This window comes from Xyrauchen texanus, chromosome 50 (assembly GCF_025860055.1).
Source record: "Xyrauchen texanus isolate HMW12.3.18 chromosome 50, RBS_HiC_50CHRs, whole genome shotgun sequence".
Lineage (NCBI taxonomy): Eukaryota > Metazoa > Chordata > Actinopteri > Cypriniformes > Catostomidae > Xyrauchen > Xyrauchen texanus.
The window spans coordinates 21,961,459-21,984,394 of NC_068325.1; the positions used below are offsets into that span (position 1 = coordinate 21,961,459).

At 44.0% G+C, this 22,936-nt stretch overlaps 4 protein-coding genes and 1 pseudogene across 6 annotated transcripts in view; all 5 read right to left on the reverse strand.

Moving 5' to 3' along the window:
* LOC127641363 (gastrula zinc finger protein XlCGF57.1-like) lies at positions 1 to 22,417 on the reverse strand. Of its 2 annotated transcripts, none has more exons than XM_052124333.1 (3): positions 22,266 to 22,417; positions 1,468 to 1,605; positions 1 to 1,230 (listed from the first exon to the last, which is right to left on the reverse strand). In XM_052124333.1, the coding sequence occupies exons 2-3, from the start codon at positions 1,553 to 1,555 to the stop codon at positions 113 to 115; spliced, it is 1,206 nt and encodes a 401-aa protein (XP_051980293.1). In that variant the 5' UTR covers positions 1,556 to 1,605; positions 22,266 to 22,417; the 3' UTR covers positions 1 to 112. The 2 variants fall into 2 exon arrangements, with proteins under 2 accessions (XP_051980293.1, XP_051980292.1); XM_052124332.1 differs by lacking the exon at positions 22,266 to 22,417 and adding an exon at positions 5,214 to 5,390.
* LOC127641369 (zinc finger protein 850-like) overlaps positions 1 to 22,936 on the reverse strand; it is a 205,898-nt pseudogene that overhangs the window by 155,130 nt on the left and 27,832 nt on the right.
* Positions 1 to 22,936, reverse strand: part of LOC127641357 (gastrula zinc finger protein XlCGF57.1-like) — a 70,940-nt gene that overhangs the window by 42,666 nt on the left and 5,338 nt on the right. The gene's annotated exons all lie outside the window — the stretch shown is intronic.
* Positions 1 to 22,936, reverse strand: part of LOC127641360 (gastrula zinc finger protein XlCGF57.1-like) — a 60,522-nt gene that overhangs the window by 25,244 nt on the left and 12,342 nt on the right. The gene's annotated exons all lie outside the window — the stretch shown is intronic.
* LOC127641205 (zinc finger protein 239-like) lies at positions 10,434 to 12,246 on the reverse strand. The gene is made up of 4 exons (XM_052124027.1): positions 12,162 to 12,246; positions 11,761 to 11,947; positions 11,425 to 11,565; positions 10,434 to 11,276 (listed from the first exon to the last, which is right to left on the reverse strand). The coding sequence occupies exons 1-4, from the start codon at positions 12,244 to 12,246 to the stop codon at positions 10,745 to 10,747; spliced, it is 945 nt and encodes a 314-aa protein (XP_051979987.1). The 3' UTR covers positions 10,434 to 10,744.

Consider the following 22,936-nt stretch of genomic DNA (forward strand, 5'->3'; position numbering starts at 1 on the left):
AACAGGAATAAATTAAACAACACAACACATTAAATTACACTTTAACAATTCATACAGTACAAATACTGGCAAGAACAAAAACCTGATTTAAATCCACACGATGAACAAGTGTTCACCCTGAGAACTGTGGATGAAGCTTCTTCATATGTCTCTGTAGATGACTTGATTGGATGAAACACTTCCCACATGGAGGGCAGTGGTACGGTTTCTCTCCAGTGTGGATCTTCTCATGTCTTTTCAGGTGAGATGACAGAGTGAATCTCTTGTCACAGTGTGAACACTTGTAAGGTTTTTCTCCAGTGTGGATTCTCATGTGCACTTTCAAACTACCAGCTGTGATAAAAGTCTTTTCACACTGAAAGCACACATGATCCTTCACACCGGTGTGTGTTTTCTGGTGCTTTTTTAAATGGTCCACTCTTGCAAAACTTTTTCCACAATCAGAACACAAATATGGCTTTTCCTTTGTATGAACTTTCAGGTGTTTCTTCAGGGCTGATTCCAGAATAAAATTTTTACCACACTGATCACAGTAAAATGGTCTTTCTCCAGTGTGAGAGAGCAGATGATCACGGAGACATTTTGACCAAGTGAAACTCTTTCCACACTGACCACATGTGTACGGCTTCTCTCCAGTGTGAATGCTCATGTGTCCATCGAGTACTACTTTTTGTGCAAAACCCTTTCCACACTGATTGCAAGTGTACGGTTTCTCTCCAGTGTGAACTCTTATGTGTCCATCGAGTGCTCCTTTTTGTAAAAAACTCTTTCCACACAGATCACATGTGTATGGTTTCTTTTCAGCATGAATTATTTTGTGTTTCTTAAGGATTGCTTTACATGTGAAACTCTTTCCACACTGACCACACGTGTATGGCTTTACTCCAGTATGAATCATTATGTGCGTCTTAAAGTTATTTTTATATGCAAAACTCTTTCCACACTGATCACATGTGTAAGGCTTTACTCCAGTGTGGATTTTCATGTGTTCCTTAAGGTGTCTTTTATATCTGAAACTCTTGCCACACTGATTACATTTGTATGGTTTCTCTCCAGTGTGGATTCTCATGTGTTCCTCAAGGTGTCCTGTGCGTATGAATCTCTTTCCACACTGACTGCAGGTGAAAGACTTTTTGGCTTCTGCACTGTCAGTATTTTTCTGTGTGAACTTGTTTTCAGTCTGTGAAAGTATTTCCAGCTCTTGACTTTCCTCCTTCACTTCCATCAGATCTACAATGAACACATGAAATCACCAAAAATTACATTCAAATGGAGACAATCATGCATACAGAAAAGTGAAGCAACAGATTCAAGTATCTACTTTCATACTATTGTTGATGTGCTAAAGGTAAATCCTGTTATTTTAACATCAAATCTGGTTATTTGACAGCTCAGATAACAACCACCAAATATGAGACCTTAATGTATCTCAGAATCATTCATGAAGAATCAAGAATGAACACCAACCTATTAGTTCCTCAGTATCTTCATGTTTAATTCTGCAGACTTCTGGATCACTCATGATCTCACTCTCCTCTTTCACAAACTCCATCATTACTGATTTTAGTTGTTCTGTTTGTCTGGATGCAGATCTTTTCTTGTAGACTGATGGGAAAATTCACAGCATTTATCAGTGAATTATTGTTTTAGCGCATACCCTTGTGCGACCTTCGGGACATTTTTGTCTTTTTAATTTTTTCGATAATATTGGCTGTGTCAACAGCATAAATTTTGCCAAAGGTGTGTATTTTGGGGGGAATTTTGATATTTCAACCTCAGTTCCTATAATACATCTATAATACACTTTGAACACAAAGTGTTCATAGTTACACTCAGGACCTTCAGGAAAAAAAAATGTCCCCACTGAAACCCATTAAAACAACATATGATCCCAGTGCCATTAAATCATGAACTCATGAGATTATGCTTTCTTTCTGGAGCCCCGAGATCAAAATGTACATTTTCAATATTTTCCACCAGACAGCGCCATTTTTCTCATGTTTAGCCTATAAAGCAAATACATGCTGTTTGCTGTATTATAGAGCACTGCAGGCCAATTGAATAAATGATGCAGCTAAAACTGTGCAGTGTTGGTATGGATGTCAGAGTGTGCGAACTTCACAATAACATAAAAACACTCAATAAAAACACTCAATAAGACACGGCAGTCACTGGTCACTCATGTCGTTCTCTCTCTCCCATCTGGCGGTGGCGTGGCCTTTACATGCCACTCTTCCCATGCTCACTGGAATTAGAGACAGGTGTTAAGACATAATTTAGCTCAGGTGAAAGTGCCCTTACCGCTTTCTCTCCAGATGGGCGCTCGACCACGCCCCCTCTGCCACATATCCCCACTGCCTGACTCAGGCCGGGGACCCATCCGGCCTGCCTAACCCCCCCACCCACCCATTTCTGGATAGGAAGTCAGTGACAGCCATCTGCGCCCCCGGTTTGTGGCCACAGTTTTGTCAATTTGGGGACGCACTTCCCCTTTCCCAAGTTGAAGCCCAGATACCGTAACTTCACCCACCCAATCGTGCACTTCTTGGGGTTTGCTGTGAGCCCCGCCCCTGCAGCGATCTCAGGACCACCCTCAGATGCTGCATGTGCCGCTGCCAATCATTACTGTAAATGATGATGCCATCTAAACAGGCGTAAGCAGTATGCGGTCTGAGGATTCTGTCCATGAGAAGCTGAAACATAGCCCCAAACAATCCAACATGGAAGCATCACAAATTGGTGCAATCCAAACAGCATGGAGAATTGGTGTCAAGGGGATGTGCCAATAACCCTACGTCAAATCCAATGTCGAATAAAATCGAGCAGTACCTAACCGATCGAGCAACACTTTCACGCGCTTCCTGTTTAATGACCGATTAATTTAGTTTATGATCGTGTGTATCAGTATATCTAGTTTGTTCGAACTCGTTCTGAATCAAATAACTGACTGCCTGCTTCAGTTAAAGACGTATTCGTTTAGTGGGTAAAACTAGGATTGCAAAAAAAAAAAAAAACGTAATTAACAATCGTTAATGAATAATAATTAATCATTAACAATAAAAATTATAAACTGGTAGCGGTGTACAGCTTGAAACTCAAAAAATACAAGATAAACATTTTTCTTCAATCAAAAATTATTTATACAAAGTTTAATGTTCGACTGTCCAACCGTTCTAATGCACACTTGTTTGTCCCCGTTCAGTTCCGAAATGAGACCAACCCACCTCATGGCCAGTTTGACGTCTCTTTCAGGGCCCACAAGCTGGATGAGTCTTCGATTGCTGCATCAGAGCATACACTAGCGATGTCAGACGCTGAGGACTCGACTGGGCTGCCATCTTCGGGTCTGCCCACCTAGTCTGAGGCCGATGCAGAGCTGACAGCCATGCTTGCCCAGGCCGCCGCGAGTTTCAGTCGAGAGCTGAAAGCCCTCTTCTTAAAGATGGCCCTCCTGATTGCGCTCACCTCCATCAAGAGGTCGCGATCCAACAAGCGACACTTGCCTGGAATTCGGTCTGGCAGATTCTCACATGATCCTGAGACCCCGACCAGGCTATGTGCCTACGGTTCCCACAGCCCCCTTCAGTGATCAGGTGGTGTACCTGCAAGTACTGCCCCGGGAGGAGGCAGACTCAGGCTTGTCGTTGCTGTGTCCGGTGCATGCTTTACACACCTACTTTTTAAACCTGCGCATGCATTTCTCTCTTTCTCAAACTGGCATCTCCGGCTCCCCTTTATCTCTCTCTTCTGCTGATCAGCTGTCACACTCATCCCCCACCCAATTCAGGCTGGGGTGCCATCCGGACTGACCTTGGAGAGGCATTTTTGAAAATAATAATTAAAATAAGAAGTCCATAAAGGGGATTAATAAAGTGTCATAACAAGGGGGGAATCTGGCATCCTTGTGGTGAGACTGGGCTCTGCGAAGTGTGGGGTAGTGTCTTTAGAATGGCCCAGGCGTGAGCTGGGTCCGTCGGCCGCACATGCTCCCCTCCAGGGTCCATGGTGCGAGGGGCGGCGGTGTCCTTGGTGGACTGACTTTGAGCTGTGACCAATCATGCCAGATAAAATGGAAAATAAAGTCCCAACCTCCAATAAGGAGGCAAAGCTACGCAAACATTGCAAACAATTTTGTGCAGATGCTCTGATGTCTAATAAAATAGAAGTTTTCCTCTTTTGAAAGTGCATATAATGAAAAAGGTTATTCGTACTAGAAGTTCTGATTTTAAGAATTAAGAAATATCATTGATGTATTTGATTGTAAAAAAATTATTGATAATGCTAAGGAAAAATTGGTCGTTGGTGGCAGGTGAAACCCATGGAGAAACTTCCACAATTATAAATGTTAATAACTTCATATTCATGAGTCTATTATGTGTGTGTCTTTGATACTATGTTTTATCCTTTCTTTTCAGAATCAGTGACCTTATTATGTTCAGGACTGTTATATTTTATTTACTCACAATATAAACTTTTATAATAAATAAATGTAAAAGTTTATTTAAATAGAAAGGGACTAAAAGCCAGGATTCCACTATTAAAAAGTAATAAAAGGTTCTGTGAAATAATGGTGGAGAACGGTGTCCTTGACAACCAAAAAATAATGGAGGGGCATACCCATGAGGTAATATCAGATAAAAAACTGTATAAAAGATGAGGGTCTGGTCACAGTCAGATCTCAGCTGACATCTCAGGTTTGTTGGTTTGCTCAATAAACTCTAGACTAGAGATTTATGTATTGCAGAACAAAGTTTACTCTAAATATTTGTATGTATTTGTAAATGTATATTTTGCATAACTAAAATGTACTGCACTTGCGGTGTGTTTGATGCATTATTACATATATAGGCTAATCATTTGGATCGATTTTCAATGGTTGAAAGGACGTCGAGAGGACGTTGATGGTAGTGAACGCCCCTTAAAGGTCCCCGAATGTTGTTTTGACGTCTAAAGGACCCTATACGAAGACGTTCTGGGGACCTGTTTTGTTATAGTTTACTGCCACAGTCCCGACGTGAAAACAGGATCAATATTCACAATATGTGACATCAAAACAATGATAAAACTGCATCTATGACACATCATTCCTACATATAAAGAAAACAATCTTAAACATGTATTGTGCTCTGTGATATATGACTATTTTCAGTAGTCCATCTTATTATAAAAGCGTGATCGAATCCCGATTACGTTAAATAAACCAATTTACGAACCTGTTCTGAAAGTCACTGAGATGATGTATGAAGAACGTCAAGATGAAATCCAGATAAACCCGTAATCCGAATAAAAGAACGGAGTCCTGTTGACAAAGGGAAAGGCATGATCCACTAGTGATGTGACGTTCACCACCGAAGAAACATCTCACAGTGATGCTCTGTACCGCTGCTGTTTCCCCAAGCCCCGCCCCTGTCCTAACGGCAAAGGAAGCGCGCGTTCTCAAAAAGCTCGCCCCCGATATATTCTGTGCTTTTACCACTGAGGCACTACGGAGAGTGCTAAGGCTCAAAGCTAGTGTTTTTAACGAGTTTAATCTGTAAAAGTTGCATTCTAGAAGTGAAAGGCACATTTCATGACAAAATGGAGTAACAGAACCTATGTTTGTTCCATTTTTATGTCTTCATGAACACAACCACCTACTGTTATTTCTATCAATAAATAATATTATATTTGGGAGTTTTCATTTTGAATGTTGTAGACTTTTGGAATAAATGTGTGCTCACTGGCATACCTGATTTTATAGGCTAAACATGTGGCCGCATTCACAATTGGCACAATACCTGGACATATTGATCATATTTCTCTTTTTCCCCTTAGCCTAGTTTTTTCTTTTTCATTCTTTCTTTCTTTTTAGAAATGCAATTGCGTGAGCAGGCTACAAATCACAGGACATATCTGTTGTGGGGAAACAAGCCAGCACTATGAATTTGACACATGTATGAGCTTTCTTATTGAACACAGGGGAAACAGTTTCTGACAATAACATTCCCCCTGCTATAATGGGGTGACAAAGATAAAACCTAAAAACTTGTGTGATGTCATTTTTTTAATCTACAATTTGTTTTGAAGTTTTCTTAGTAAATTGTGGTGAAAGTGTACTTGTTGGGGCAGAAAACCATCAGATGTAGATTACTGTAAACATCTGAACTAAGGTGGACCGCGGAGCACTCTTGTGGCCAAATCACGCAATTGCATTTCTAAAAAATAAAAAAATAAATAACCCAGGCTAAGGGGAAAAAGAGAAATATGATCAATATGTCCAGGTATTGTGCCTGAGCACACATTTATTCCAAAAGTCTACAACATTCAAAATGAAAACTCTCCAAATATAATATTATTTATTGATAAAAAATAAAAGGTAGGTGGTGGTTGTGCTCATGAAGACATAAAAACGCAACAAACATAGGTTATGTTACCCCATTTTCAAAATATAACTAGACAGTCATGAAATTTGCCTTTCACTTCTAGAATACAATAGTCTACGGTTAAAACTCGTTAAAAAATCTAGTTTTGAACCTTAGCGCTCTCCGTAGTACCTCAGTGGTACGAGCACAGCAACTTTTCCTTCGCTGTTAGGACGTAGGCGGGGCTAGGGGGAAACAGAATCCGATCGGGTAACAGACTTCGACACAACACAGGAGCTTGATTCGTTTCGCCATAACCACGTGCTCTGTGCCGTCTGATGCTTTGTTTCCGCACACAACCACGTGACTGCTTCGATTTCCAATTCATCATTTTCAGGTGGTGTCAACAAATAAAGTTAGTTTAATAATAATAATAATAATATCAATAGCAATATTAATAACAATAATACGATTTGATAAGAATAAATAATTTAAATGCGTAATTTGGTGTATATTAAATGTGTAATAAGCATATATTTTGTAAAATATTATCTCATTTTGATGACAATATTTAATGTACTCAATGTAGTACATGTTGTCATATAATAACAACACATCCTCAATGTTGAGACATTTTACAGCTAAACATGAGAACACATCTTCAGGACGTGTTCAGTCATTTATTTGTTTGTCTATTGCAGTCTTCATAATAAGGTTTCCTAAATAGTGGAAGAAGCTAAACTGTATACATTAATGTTTTAAAGGCTGTCAGGTATTACTGCAGTTATATTGAAGTATTTTACTATATTGCATGGATAAGAAAACAAGTGATTGATGAGTCCTTGGTCAACATGATTGTAAAAGATTACCAGTCATTTATCAACATTCTTAAAATTCATGCATTTGGCAGACGCTTTTATCCAAAGCGACTTACAGTGCACTTATTACAGGGAAAATCCCCTGGAGCAACCAGGGGATTAAGTGCCTTACTCAAGGACACAATGGTGGTGGCCGTGGGGATCGAACCGGAGACCTTCTGATTAATAGTAATGTGCTGTAGCTTTTTCAGTTCTGCCCACAAATCGGATTGAGGTCAGGGGTTTGTGATGCCACTCCAATACCTTGACTTTGTTTTCCTTAAGGCCATTTTGACACAACTTGGGAGGTGTGCTTGGGGTCATTGTCCATTTGGAAGACTCATTTGCAACTGAACTTTAACTTCCTGGCTGATGTCTTGAGATGTTGCTTGAATATATACACATAATGTTCCTTCATCAAGATTACATCTATTTAGTGAAGTGCACCAGTCCCTCCTGCAGAAAAGCACCCCACAACATGTTGCTGCCACCCCCATGCATCACGGTTGGGATGATGTTCTTTGGCTTGCAAGCCTCACTCTTTTTCCTCAAAACATAACAATGGTCATTATGGCCAAATAGTTAAATTTTTGTTTCATCAGACCAGTCCTTTTTCTCCAAAAAATACGATCTTTGTCTCCATGTGCACTTGAAAACTGTATTCTGGCTTTTTTATGGCGGTTTTGGAGCAGTGGCTTCTTCCTTGCTGAGCAGCCACACCCAAGGGGATGACACCATGGAGCCCACACCCTGCCCAAAGATGGGGGGGGGGGGGGTATTAAGTGGAAATATGTCACATGGTCTTGCCGAGTCTAGTCGGAAGCATGTGGAGAAGTCCCATGGTAGATCCTGCCCAATGGGGGAGGAGGCTCTACGAGCATGGAGACTGGAGCAGAGGGGCCTCTGCTCAAGGAAGACGCAATTTGCCAGCAGGGAAACGTTTTTCAGCAGAATATACATTGCAAGGGGTTGCCTATGGGGAACCAGTGCTTGCGGAGCACTTGTCCCAGTAAGGGGCTTAGCTAGCACAAGTACAGTGAGTTCCTCCACAAACTCATCTGCCGCAGGGCTAGGAGGAATTCAACCAGGGAACACACTTGTGAACACTACTGGGAATCAACAAAGCACATCTTCAGCTCAAGGGAGATGAAATGTGCTAGGCGCAAGCAATATACCTGGCCGGTCGACCCGGACTTACCCTTTCATGCCTGCTAAGACACGGGACGAGACCGGTTCAAAACAGAGATAGTAGAATCTTGCAAATGTGTTGGGTGTAGCCTAGCCCTCTGCTCTGCAAATGTCAGAGGCACCACTGGTCCTGGTGGAATGGGCTCATTTACATTTACATTTATGCATTTGGCAGACGCTATTATCCAAAGCGACTTACAGTGCACTTATTACAGGGACAATCCCCCCGGATTGAGTGGATAAAGTGTCTTGCTCAAGGACACAATGGTGATGGCTGTGGGGGTCGAACCAGCGACCTTCTGATTACCAGTTATGTGCTTTAGTCCACTACGCCACCTCCACTTTCATTGCCCTGCAGGGGGCAGCATGTGCTGATCCTTGTAAGCAACAGCTATAGCTGTTATATAGGTATATAGGTGGACCGCAAGTGCCTTATCCACTGGCTGCTCCGCCATCGAGGGTAGTGATCGGGCAGTGAAAGGTGCCTCCCACAAACTCCTCGTACACTTCTGGGAAGAAAGGCACTGGGGTGCGACGTGGCTGTGAGCGGTGCCGCGGGAAACCATGTCCATCATCTCAGCGTCTGCCTGTGACTGGGCGACCATGCCCAAGGGGGAAGCTCAGCGGAGGTTTCCACGTCAGACAGGATGAGCCCACTCTCTGATGCTGCGCTCGAGAGCTCATTGCCTTCTTGGGCACCGAATAAGAGATCGAACTCGCCCTGGGACGAGCCAGTGCACTCATCCGAATGCCTAACCGGAGCAAACAAGCGTGTCAGGGAATGGGAGGTCCGCAGGGATTTAACCGCCGGAGGTGGTCCCATTGTGATCCCCAAATCACCCCCAGTGCTCGCTGCACTACCCTCATACCCGTAGGTAGAAGGACCGAGGCTTTCTAACGAAAGCGAGCCGCGACCGCAATGTTGCCATGGTCCTGTCCTCGCAATGAGGACATGATGCATCCAAAAAGATGTACTGGTGTGGGCAGCGCCCAGGCACGAAAGACAGCGATCGTGGCTGTCTGAAGGTGAGAGGTATCTACCGCAACCAGGAATAACACACAATCGGAAAGGCTTCTTTAAACAGACGCATCTTGAAAAAGACGTTCCGATGTGTGCCGCTCTTTTAGAATATACTCTTTTTTTGAGGGAAAACACTCTTTTAGAATATACTCTTGAGAAATCTCTGCAGTGCACCCATGCAAAGAGGGGAGAAAGCTGCTGTAATGCGGTGTAAGGATCCAGCAGAGGTGAGGGATGAAAATAGCTTGCTCAGCTTGAACCATCGACCGTTTGGCTCCAAAGAGAAAATCTGAATGAGCAGTGTGCACATCCCCCTTCTTTATACCTTTATGTCCAGGGGAGGGGCATGCAAATACAACTTGCCAATTCCCATTGGCCTTTTATCAAAGATCAGAGGTGTCTCGGCTCTCAAGAGTGACCCCTAGTGTCACTACATAGACACAATGTCGAGTGAGTGACAGTTAGGGAATTTTATTTATCCCAAATGAAACAAATCCAACAAGCCTTTATATTAAAAGATTTCCCCATATTTTATTGAGTAAAATACAAAACATTTAACTCATAAATATTTACATTTACATTTATGCATTTGGCAGATGCTTTTATCCAAAGCGACTTACAGTGCAATTATTACAGGGACAATCCCCCTGGAGCAACCTGGAGTTAAGTGCCTTGCTCAAGGACACAATGGTGGTGGCTGTGGGGCTCGAACCAGTGTCTTTCTGATTACCAGTTATGTGCTTAGACCACTACACCACCACCACTCCACTTCTTAAAACAAAGTGACAGCCATGCACTCGTGTGAACTATTTCTTCTCATATTGTCTCATATTTTTAAAATGTGGAACATTTTAATTAGTGTACATTTGAGTCTACACATTATAGACATAATAGAAATATTACACTTTTTAAACACATTAACTGCATTGAAAAAGATCTGAATTTAAAACTAGATTTTGTAAAATATTTAATTTCTCGTAAAAATGTTAAATGGTCTGCACTTATATAGCGCCTTTTTAACCGTAACGGTATTCAAAGCGCTTTACACTGTGACTCATTCACCTATTCACACTCACACTCACACACTAATGGCGACAGAGCTGCATGTAAGGTGCTAGCCTGCCATTGGGAGCAACTTTGGGGTTCAGTGCCTTGCCCAAGGACACTTCGGCATGTGGAGTTGTGTGGGCCGGGATTCGAACCACCAATCCTGCCATAAGTGGCCGACCCGCTCTACCACCTGAGCCACAGCTGCCCCATATCTCAATCAGTAGCAAACTCTATACAACACATTAAATTACATGTCTCAGCTTGATCAATTTTTTGTGAACAAATGTTCACCCTGAGAACTGTGGATGAAGCTTTTTCATATGACTCTGTAGATTACTTGATTGGATGAAACTCTTCCCACATGGAGGGCAGTGGTACGGTTTCTCTCCAGTGTGGATCTTTTCATGTCTTTTCAGGTGAGATGACAGAGTGAATCTCTTGTCACAGTGTGAACACCTGTAAGGTTTTTCTCCAGTGTGGATTCTCATGTGCTCTTTCAAACTACCAGCTGTGGTAAAAGTCTTTTCACACTGAAAGCACACATGATCCTTCACACCGGTGTGTGTTTTCTGGTGCACCTTCAAATTGTTCAGCAATGAAAAACACTTTCCACAAGTAGAACAGATGTGATGCTTCTCCTTTGTATGAACTTTCAGGTGTTTCTTCATGGCTGATTCGAGAATAAATTTTTTACCACACTGATCACAGTTAAATGGTCTTTCTCCAGTGTGAGAGAGCAGATGATCACGGAGATATTTTGACAGAACAAAACTCTTTCCACACTGAACACATATGTGCGGCTTCTCTCCGGTGTGTATTCTCATGTGGTTTTTTTAGACTTTTTCGACATCTTAATCTCTTTCCACACTGATCACATGTGTATGGCTTCTCTCCAGTGTGAACTCTCATGTGTCCATCGAGTGCTCCTTTTTGTGCAAAACTCTTTCCACACTGATTGCAAGTGTACGGTTTCTCTCCAGTGTGAACTCTTATGTGAATCGTAAGGGATTGTTTTTTTGTGAAACCCTTTCCACACTGATTGCAAGTGTACGGCTTCTCTCCAGTATGAATTCTCATGTGAATCGTAAGGGATTGTTTTTGTGCAAAACTATTTCCACACAGATCACATGTGTGCGGCTTCTTTTCAGCGTGAATTATTACATGTTTCTTAAGAATTGCTTTACATATGAAACTCTTACCACACTTATCACATGTGTAAGGCTGTACTCCATTATGAATAATTATGTGTGTCTTAAAGTTGTTTTTATGTGCAAAACTCTTTCCACACTGATCACATGAGTGCGGTTTCTCTCCAGTGTGGATTCTCATGTGTTCCTTAAGGTGTCTTTTATATCTGAAACTCTTTCCACACTGACTGCAGGTGAACGACTTTTTGGCTTCTGCTCTGTCAGTATTTTTCTGTGTGAACTTGTTTTCAGTCTGAGAAAGTATTTCCAGCTCTTGACTTTCCTCCTTCACTTCCATCAGATCTACAATGAACACATGAAATCACCAAAAATTACATTCAAATGGAGACGACAGATTCAAGTATCTACATTCATACTACGGTTGATGTGCTAGAGGTTAATCCTGTTATTTTAATATCAAATTATTTATTATTTGACAGTTCAGATAACAACCACCAAATATGAGACCTTAATGTATCTCAGAATCATTAATGAAGAATCAAGAATGAACACCAACCTATTAGTTCCTCAGTATCTTCATGTTTAATTCTGCAGACTTCTGGATCACTCATGATCTCACTCTCCTCTTTCACAAACTTCATCTGGACTGATGTTGGTTAAAAACTCACTGAAACTAGAAAAGAATATTAATATAAATGATTATGGCAGTTTTTGACACTGATATTTTGGTCCCCCAAGAACCTCTGAGTACAAACTCCTTTTGTAATTCGGAAACCTCCGCGAGTTGGCGCGGTGAGAGGTGGTCTCCACAAGGAACCGGGGAGTCGAGATTACGGGCTTTGTTTACCTCCGGTCCGAGCTCCGCCCTCTCCGGAACTACCGTTGCCAATGTCACAGAGGCCGCCTCTTCTCTCCACAATTTCAGGAGGTTGAGGTGATATATTTGACGCGCGCCCCCTCTATCGGTACGTTTAACCTCATAATACAAATCTTCTGTAATAGCCATTATATCTGCCGGGCTTCCAGCTGTTCAGAGCGGATCGCATCGCTGAGTTAACGGGGAAAACGAGAGGCGGTGGAACATGCTTTTACATCAACGAAAGTTGGTGTACAGATGTAACAACACTAAAGAGGATGTGCTGTCCTAATCTGGAAGCGCTCTTCATTAACTGTAAGCCGTTCTACTCGTTTATTCTGGTGAGTGTTTACATTCCTCCAAACGCGTCTGGGAACTTAGCGCTGCAACAGCTGGCTGATCAAATCTCAGACACAGAACAACAATACCCGGACTCAGTCATTATTATTCTTGGGGACTTTAACAAAACAAATCTCACACGCGAACTGCCCAAATACAGACAGCACATTACATGTCCTCACCAGAGACAGGAATATATTGGATCACTGCTATACAACATTAAATGATGCATATCGCTCTGTCCCACGTGCAGCTTTGGGACTCTCTGATCACTGTCTGGTTCATCTTCTCCTGACCTACAGGCAGAAATTAAAATCATCAAAGCCAGTTGTAAGGACTATAAGGAGATGGACTATTGAAGCAGAGCTGGAACTACAAGCCTGCTTTGACTGCACTGATTGGAGTGTTTTTGAAGCTGCAGCTACAGACCTGGACAAGCTCACAGATACTGTTACATCATACATCAGTTTCTGTGAGGATATGTGCAACCCTACTAGGACATTTTTGTCATTCAACAATGACAAACCATGGTTCACAGGGAAACTCAGACAGCTTCGTCATGCCAAAGAGGAGGCTTACAGGGGTGGGGATAGAGTCTTGTATAATCAGGCCAGGAACACACTGAATAAGGAAATCAGAGTGGCTAAAAGAAGCTACTCTGAGAAGCTGAAAAGCAAGTTTTCAGCTAACGACCCTGCATCAGTGTGGAGTGGCCTCAAACAAATTACTAATTACAGGACTCCTACCCCCAACCCTGTGGCAGACCAACGACTGGCTGACGACCTGAATGTGTTTTACTGCAGATTTGAAAGGCCCGATTTCACACCCCACATGCACTCGGACCTTCATTTCACACAACCATTAACACCTCCTGCAACCCCCCTCCTCCCCTCTCCTGCTACACTACCTGCACTCAAGATCTGTGAGGACGATGTGTGCCATGTCTTTCAGAAGCAAAGGACAAGGAAGGCTCCAGGACCAGATGGCATCTCACCAGCTTGCCTTCGTTCCTGTGCTAACCAACTGGCCCCCATCTTCACTCAGATCTTCAATAGATCACTGGAGCAGTGTGAAGTCCCATGCTGCTTCAAACGCTCCGTTATTATCCCCGTCCCTAAGAAACCTAAAATCACAGGACTTAATGACTACAGACCTGTTGCCCTGACATCTGTGGTCATGAAGTCATTTGAGAGACTGGTGTTGGCCCACCTGAAGGACATCACTGGACCCTTTCTGGACCTCCTTCAATTTGCTTATCGAGCAAACAGGTCTGTGGATGATGCAGTCAAAATGGGTTTGCATCATATCCTGCAACATCTGGACAGACTGGGGACATACGTAAGGATCCTTTTTGTGGACTTCAGCTCGGCTTTCAACACAATCATACCAGATATACTCCGGACTAAGTTAAACCAACTCCCTGTTCCCACCTCTACCTGTCAGTGGATTACCAGCTTTCTGACAGACAGGCAGCAGCTTGTGAGGCAGGGAAAATTCACTTCCACCACCTGTACCATCAGCACTGGTGCCCCCAGGGATGTGTGCTCTCCCCACTTCTCTTCTCCCTGTACACCAATGACTGCACCACCAAGGACCCCTCTGTCAGGCTCCTGAAGTTTGCAGACGACACCACTGTCATCGGCCTCATCCGAGATGATGATGAGTCTGCATATAGAAAGGAGGTTGAACGGCTGGCTTTCTGGTGCAGTCAAAACAACCTGGAGCTGAACACGCTCAAAACAGTGGAGATGATTGTGGACTTTAGGAGGAACACCCCAACATTGTCCCCCTCACCATTCTAAACAGCACTGTGGCAGCAGTGGAGTCATTCAGGTTCCTGGGCACTACCATCTCACAGGACCTGAAGTGGGAGATACACATCGACTCCATTGTGAAAAAGGCCCAGCAGAGGTTGTACTTCTTTCGCCAGCTGAGGAAGTTCAACCTGCCACCAGTGCTGCTGAAACAGTTCTACTCAGCAGTCATTGAGTCTGTCCTCTGCACTTCAATAACTGTCTGGTTTGGTGCAGCTACGAAATCAGACATCAGAAGACTACAAAGGACAGTTCGGTCTGCTGAGAGGATTATTGGTTGCCCCCTGCCCCCCCTTCAAGAACTATACACTTTCAGAGTGAGGAAAAAGGCTGGTAAAATCACTCTGGACCCCACTCACCCAGCCCACTACCTTTTTGAACTGTTGCCTTCTGGCCGGCGCTTCAGAGCTCTGAACACCAGAACCGTCAGACACAGGAACAGTTTTTTCCCCCAGGCCATCCATCTAATGAACAATTAAATTGCCCATTGAGCAATAATTATGTGCAATACACAGTTTAATTTTGATTTTAATTTATATTATCCAACATATCCACTTCTGCCATTACTTACATTGCTCTGTACATAATATACAGGTTTTTGTTCTTTATATAACAGATTGTATTAGATTTGCACTACGTGTGTGTGTATGTGGGTATGTATGAAGGTGAGTGTATGTACGTATATGTATAATTATTTATTTTGTGTTCTTTTTTGTTTTTAATTACCTATGTCTTGCTGCTGTTTTTGGTATTGTTTGTATTGTTGTTGACTGGAAGCTCCTGTCACCTAGACAAATTCCTTGTATGTGTAAGCATACTTGGCAATAAATCTGATTCTGATAATCGAGATCCCCTACTCATCGTGTGACCTCAAAGGGTCCTTGCCACTTGGCGAGTAATTTAGAGCTTGATGTTGGGAGTAATACAAGCACTTTATCTCCCGGTGCAAATTCCCGTAGCTGAGCACCCCTGTCATACAGCCGGCGTTGCCGTTCTTGAGCCTGGAGCAAATTCTCCTGTGTTAATTTCCCCAGGGTGTGGAGTTTTGCTCTAAGATCAAGAATGTATTGGATTTCATTTTTACTATTAGAAGGTCCCTCCTCCCAAGTTTCGCGGATGACGTCGAGGACCCCGTGTGGGAGTCACCCGTACAGCAGCTCAAACGGGGAGAACCCTGTGGAGGCTTGCGGGACCTCTCGTACTGTGAATAACAGAGGGTCCAGCCACTTATCCCAATTCCTAGCGTCTTCGTGTACGAATTTATGAATCATATTTTTGAGCGTCTTATTAAATCGTTCCACCAGTCCATCTGTCTGAGGATGGTACACGCTAGTGCGAATCGACTTAATGCCCAAGAGTTCGTAAAGTTCGCGAAGTGTTCGTGACATAAAAGTAGTGCCTTGGTCGGTGAGGATTTCTTTCGGAACCCCCACCCGGGAGATTATTTTGAAGAGTGCCCCTGCAACACTACGTGCTGAGATGTTGCTCAAAGGCACTGCTTCCGGATATCGCGTTGCGTAATCCATCAGGACTAACACAAAGCGATGTCCGCGTGCCATCCGTTCTAATGGCCCGACGAGGTCCATTCCAATTCTTTCGAAAGGGACCTCGATCAATGGAAGGGGGCGCAAAGGCACTTTTGGGGTGGCCGGTGGGTTTACGAGCTGACATTCGCGGCACGCCGCACACCACCTGCGGACGTCGCCGCCAACGCCCGGCCAATAGAAACGGGCTATTAGACGGAGAAGTGTCTTTCTTTCCCCTAGGTGACCGGCCATAGGATTATAATGAGCCGCCTGGAAAACCATTTCCCGGCGGCTCCGTGGAATCAACAATTGTGTCACCTCCTCCTTTGTTTGAGCATCCTGCGTCACTCTGTACAACTGATCTTTAATAAGCGAAAAATATGGATATGAAACGGCGACACCCGGCCGGAGTTGTTGACCATCGATTGCTCTCACTTGGTCAAAAGTGTGCTTAAGGGTTTCATCTCGCGACTGCTCCAAGGGGAAGTCCCCCTCCAGGAATTCCCTGAGAGGAGGGGCGACAACCTCGCCCCTTCCCTCGTCATTCGGAGCAGCCGAGGACGGCCCCGGCTCCGCCTCCCCCGCCAAAGCATCGCACATCACACATCTCTTCACTTTCATGCAGGACCCATCCGCACAAACTCCCTCCAATAAATTCCTAAAATTCGGCCAATCAGTACCCAAAATTAGCGGATGGGTGAGGCGGGAACTAACCGCTGCCTCCACACTATGGTTTTCTCCCCGGAATTTGATCGCCAAAGTCACCATGGGATACTTGTGAACATCCCCATGCACACACCTCACCCTCACCCGTTTAGCTGAGCCCAAAGCCCCGGGTTGAACCAAGCGTTGGTGGATGGTGATCTGGTTACAGCCGGTATCCAACAAAGCTTGGTATGTAACCCCTGGATCCTTACCGGAACACGGTACGCTCCAGCCCGATCGGGGGCAGCCGGCGGGACATCGGAGACCCTCACCACCATCCCTACTTCCATCAGCGGACACTGATCCCGGAAGTGGTCTGGGTCTCCGCACCTCCAGCAGACCGGCCCTGGCGGGAGCCCCCACCTGAGGAGGAGAGCGGCTGAAGGACGGGGAAGGGGTAGGCGGGTTCTCCCACGGCCGGGAAGTTGGTCTCACGAACCCTCCACGCCTGCGCGGGGCAGTAACGGACCCTGGGGAGAGAGCAGAGCGAGAGGGAAGAGGGGAGGGGAAAAAACAGGGGAAGACACAGGAGAAGGAGAGAGAGAGAGAGAGAGAGAGAGAGAGAGAGAGGGCTCATCCGCCCTTGGAATCGCCGCCATGTGGTCCTCCGCGGGTTGTACGGCTTCCTCCAGCAACGCCGGGCGGTGGCACTGGACCCACTCCGCCGTTCTCTTGGGCAAACGCTGAACAAACTGCTCTAGTACCACCTGATCGAGCAACCCCTCGACGTCGCGGTCCCCCGCAAGTAGCCACCTCTGACAGGCATCACGGAGCCACTGGGCGAACGCGAACGGGCGGTCGGACTTATCCAATTTCATAGCCCGGAAGAGCTGGCGATTTTCTTCCGGGCTCCGGCCAACCCGTTGCAGGATGGCTCTCCTCAGGTCTGCATAGGCCAGGAGGCTTGTTGCCGGCAGCTGTTGCGCCGCGAGTTGTGCTTCCCCGGACAAGAGAGGGACTAGACGGGCTGCCCACTGGTCTTGGGGCCACCCCCAAATTTCCACCGTGCGTTCGAACAAATCGATGAACGCCTCTGGATCATCTGCCGGCCCCATCTTCTGTAACGCGGGTGGGGGCAATGTGGCGCGGGTGTCCGGGGTCGCGGCTGCGGCTGGAGCTGCCTCCTGGCTGAGGAGGCTCCGGATGGCGTGCCGGTCCTCTGCTTGAGCCTGCATGATCTCGAAGAACCGACAATCCTGGTCTTGCCGGAGCTCAAGCAGGGATTGTTGGTGGCTCTGATGGAGTGTAGCGAGGGACTGGAGGACTTCCGCCAGCTGGGAGGACTCTATGGGGCGACTCTGTTCCATAACTTGCAGAAAATTTTCCAATTTCCGGGTTTCGGCACCAGTGTGAGGTTTTTCCACTAAGGAAGACACGGGAAACAGCGTCGGCTTCAAAGGTAAGATTCTTTTAAATTTTAATTACTATGTACAAGCCAGTATACAGTGTGTATCCCTTTCTTTTGTGTTGTCGTCGGGTTCTCTCTCAGGCTCTGTTGCTGCTGCTTTTTATGCCGCTCCCCTCATGCTACTGCAATTAGACACAGGTGTTAGACATAATTTAGCTCAGGTGTGAGCGCCCTTACCGCTTTTCTCTCCCGGACGGCCGCTTGACCACGCCCCCGCTGCCACAATAATGTTCATTTATAGAGAAACGTTCTGTCGTTACATTGATCCCGCTTCATCTTTACAAGCAAGAAAGTTACGGAATCACTTTTGTGTTTTGGACAGAACATCACGTGCAGTGCGCAAGCGGAAGTGTAGTGTGCCCTCTAGCAGTGGATGACTGTATAAACTGTCTTATCTCCATAAGCTGGCATGATTACTGAACACATTTGGGCTTCATTTATTAATCAACGATCAAGAAGCTTAAACAATTCAATTATTAATAATGAATAATTGGTAATCATCTAATCATTAAAATCCCTTGGTAAAACCAAATCACCAAGGAAGATGCAAAATAGTGCTTTTTTGTTCGAAAATGAATCAGAATTTTTATCTTATGTACATATAATTACAACACAATATACAAATAATAATACACAAATGTACAGTATACAATACACAAAATATAGAACACACATACACAATAAAAATAGTATATATAAAATATACAGTAGATTGTATTGTGCTGTATTGACATTCAGGCTGTCGGTTGATAGTCAGTTGCCAGTGTGTTGTTAAGAGAGAATATAATTTATGACAGTCCAGTGTGAGATTAATAAAGTGCAGTGCTGATTATTGATCGAAAGAGATCAAAAGTCTGATTGCTTGGGGGAAGAAGCTGTCATGGATTCGGCTGGTGTGGGTCCTGATGCTGCGATACCGCCTGCCTGATGGAAGCAGTGAGAGCAGCCCATGACTCGGGTGGCTGGAGTCTCTGATGATCCTCCGAGCTTGTTTCACACACGTGAGATGATGTTTCTGGCAGTTCGCACCACCCTTTGCAGGGCTTTGTGGTTGTGGGCGGTGCGGTTGCCATACCAGGCGGTGATGCAGCCAGTCAGGATGCTCTCTACAGTGCTGGTGTAGTACTGTGTGAGGATGTGGTGGTTCTTTCCAAACTTCCTCAGCCGTCTCAGGAAGAAGAGGCACTGGTGAGCCTTCTTCACAACGGCCTCAGTGTGGACGGACCATGTGAGTTCCTGAGTGATGTGGAGAAACTTGAAGCTGCTGACTCTCTCCACTGGTGCTCCATTAATGGTGATTGGAAGGTGTTCTCTGTATTTCCTCCTGAAGTCCACCACAAGCTCCTTGGTCTTAATGACGTTGAGGGAGAGGTTGTGCTCCTGACACCATCATTGTCAGTGATCAGACCTACCACTGTCGTATCATCAGCCAACTTAATGATCCAGGGGATCCAGTGTTGAGGGTCAGTGATGAGGAGATGCAGAGGTGTTCACAGCTTAGTTTATTTCCCTTTGAAGTCTGTGATGATATGAATTCCCTGCCACATGCTTCTAGAGTTGGTGGTGTTGAACTGTCCTTCAATCTTGTCTCTGTACTGGCGTTTGGCTGCTCTGATATTTTGCAGAGGGCATAACTGGCTTGATCATGCTCCTCCGTGTTCCTGGAATTAAAAAAGGAGGTCCGCGCATTAAGTGCCGCATGAACATCGCTATTAATCCATGGTTTCTAATTAGGGTAGCTCCATATGGTTTTGGTTGGAACAACATCCTCTGTGCACTTCCTGATGAAACACGTTATGCTATATGTGTAGACCTCGATGTCGTCATCAGCGGCAGACCAGAACATCTCCCAGTCCGCGTGATCAAAACAGTCTTGTAGCACAGAGTCTGATTGGTCCGACAGTTTCTGCCTGTAAGCGGCAGAAGCAGAACGGAAGAGTGGTCCGATTTGCCAAATGGTGGACGGGGGAGGGATTTGTAGACATCCCGGAAGGGAAAGTAGCAACGGTCCAAAACCCGGTCCCCTCGTGTGTTGAAACTGATGTGTAGGTAGTATTTTGGTGCTATTGACTTGAAGTTGGCTACAAGTTGGTCACAATGAACGTGGCCTCAGGGTGCATGGTTTCCTGCTTGCTTATACTCCCATACAGTTCCTTGAGTGCCCGGTCTGTGTCGGCTTGTGGTGGGATATACACCGCTGTGACAATGACCGCTGTGAATTCCCTCGGTAGCCAGAATGGCAAACACAGAATCATGAGAAATTCCAGATCAGTAGACCAGAAATACTTGATAGGAAGTACGTTCCTCTGATCACACCAGGATTTGTTGATCATAAAACATACACCACCACCTCTGCTTTGACTTTTACCTGAGTCTATCGCTCTAAACGCTCGGTGCACGGACAACCCTGCGGGTTTGATGGCTGAGTCTGGAATCTCCGCAGACATTCAAGTTTCTGTTTCTTCATCTTTTGTTGGATAGAGATCTGTGCTCTCAGCTCGCAAAGCTTGTTATCCAGAGACTGAACATTTTCCAGTAGTATACTACCGGGGTTGATTTGCACAACGTCTTAGTCTGATGAGAACACAGGCTCTCCTTCCCATTTTTCGGCTGGGGCTGCCCAGACAAAGGGCTCAACTTTTGGGTTTGTAAACAGTGGGTCGGCATTGAGGTATTTAAAGTCCGGTTTTGGTGTACTATTGCAGAAACAATGTCCAAAAGTGTATGTCTATCGTAGACAATCAGGCAGACAACAGCCAATACAAAAAACATATGAATTTTAGATAAAACAAACAAAAAAACTGCAACGTTAGGTCGGAGCTCGCAACGCAGCAGCCATAATCGGCACCATCTTGAATGTAAATGCTTCAAATTAGAGCTCATTGCCTATATCAGTGAACTAGAAATATGAGTCAGGAGATGGAAGTGAACGATAATGATTTGTTCACTTAAAAGATCTGTTCAAAAATACTGAATCATTTATGAACAAAACATCACTATTTGACCAAACATCACTATTTGGCATCTTCCTTTCACTCTTTACTTTTTCCTCTTTTGGAGAGTCGTGGAAATGTAATTGTGGGTTTTTTCCTTTAACTGTTGGATCAACGGGAACGTAAGAATTATATTTGCAGTGGCCTCCAATTCACCACTTTAGAAGTTTATTCTGCTATTAGGGCTGCACAATTAATAAAACAACAATCGATTTCTTAATTTCAGCTGCTGCAATTCAGTAATCATGAAAAGTGTCAAATTACAGAACTCCATTTAGATCTGCTCCATTGCATCAAAATATTTGTGGCAGGGTGGAGGGCGGGGCCGGGTCGTGATTATATAAACCCGGTCCCTTACCAGGCTTATCCAGGGGCGGAGGAGTCCCCTACCAGCCGCCGAAATGTGGTGGGGTCTGAGGCCGCTGACCGCGAGGGGTCCATTGACTTCTTTACAATTCTATTTACAACATATTTCCTGTTCATTGTGTGTATTCATGCAACAGAAAATCAGGAGTTTAAATGAGTCTATTATCACAACAGTAAAGACAACATAGTCCTTCAATTTCTGACTAGAACATTCAAAATTATTAACACTTTTGTTTTTCATGCAATAAAGTAATTCAGGAGTTGATCTGGATTTGTAGCTCACATATTGAATATGGCAAGAAGATGCCCCACAAACAAATATGTATTTTAATTTAAATGTACAATTATTAACTATTTACAATTAATTAATTTATTCTATATATTCTAAATTAATAGAATAACAAAATAATTCGTCAAAAATTATTATTTTTTGTCATAACCGTGCAGTTGTACCTGCTATAGTTTACTGCTGCATTCAGTATTAACAGAATATGTGACATAACAATTATGAAAGTGCATCTATGACACAACATTCCTACATAAAGATCAATATTGAACATGTATTGTGATCTGTGATATATTACTCTCATTAGTCTATCTTCTTATAAAAGTACGACGAATCCCGATTATATTGAATAAACTAATTTACAAACCTGTTATTAAATTCAGATGATCTACGAAGAACGTCACAGTCCAGGATCCGGTCAAATGTTGAAGATGAAATCCAGATAAATCAGTAATCCATGAAAGAAGAACAGAACCCTGTTGACAAAAGAGAAAACATGATCCACTCTGAGAGATTTGAGGGAAAACTCCACCTTTATTTTCTTTTTCTTCCCGCCTAATCCGAGAGGAGAGAACGCGCCTCTTAAAGCGACAGTACACTGTGTTGCTCAAACATCTTAATATGCGGATACAAATAGCTGCTGTGATAAAGTTATTCCCACACTCAAAGCACACATGATCCTTCTCATCAGTGTGTATTTTCTGGTGCACTTTCAAACTGTCCAGCCGTGTAAAACACTTTCCACAGAACACACAAAGGGTTTCTCCTTCCAGATGTTTCCTCAAGTCTCATATCACATTAAAATGTCTCAGTTTTATTGGCTTTTCTCCAGAGTGACAAGTGTAGATGATTTATCAGTCTGTATGGGGTTCCTCTGATTTTATTGTAAAAACAATGTATTATAATTTCTTTTTAAATAAATATTAAACTTTTAGGATTCATTAAAGTTTATTTTTTTTGTAAGGTAATACATAGAAGAATAAAAGTTTACTTACAAATCAAATGTACAATACAGTGAGGAGATTTACCTCAGTCTAT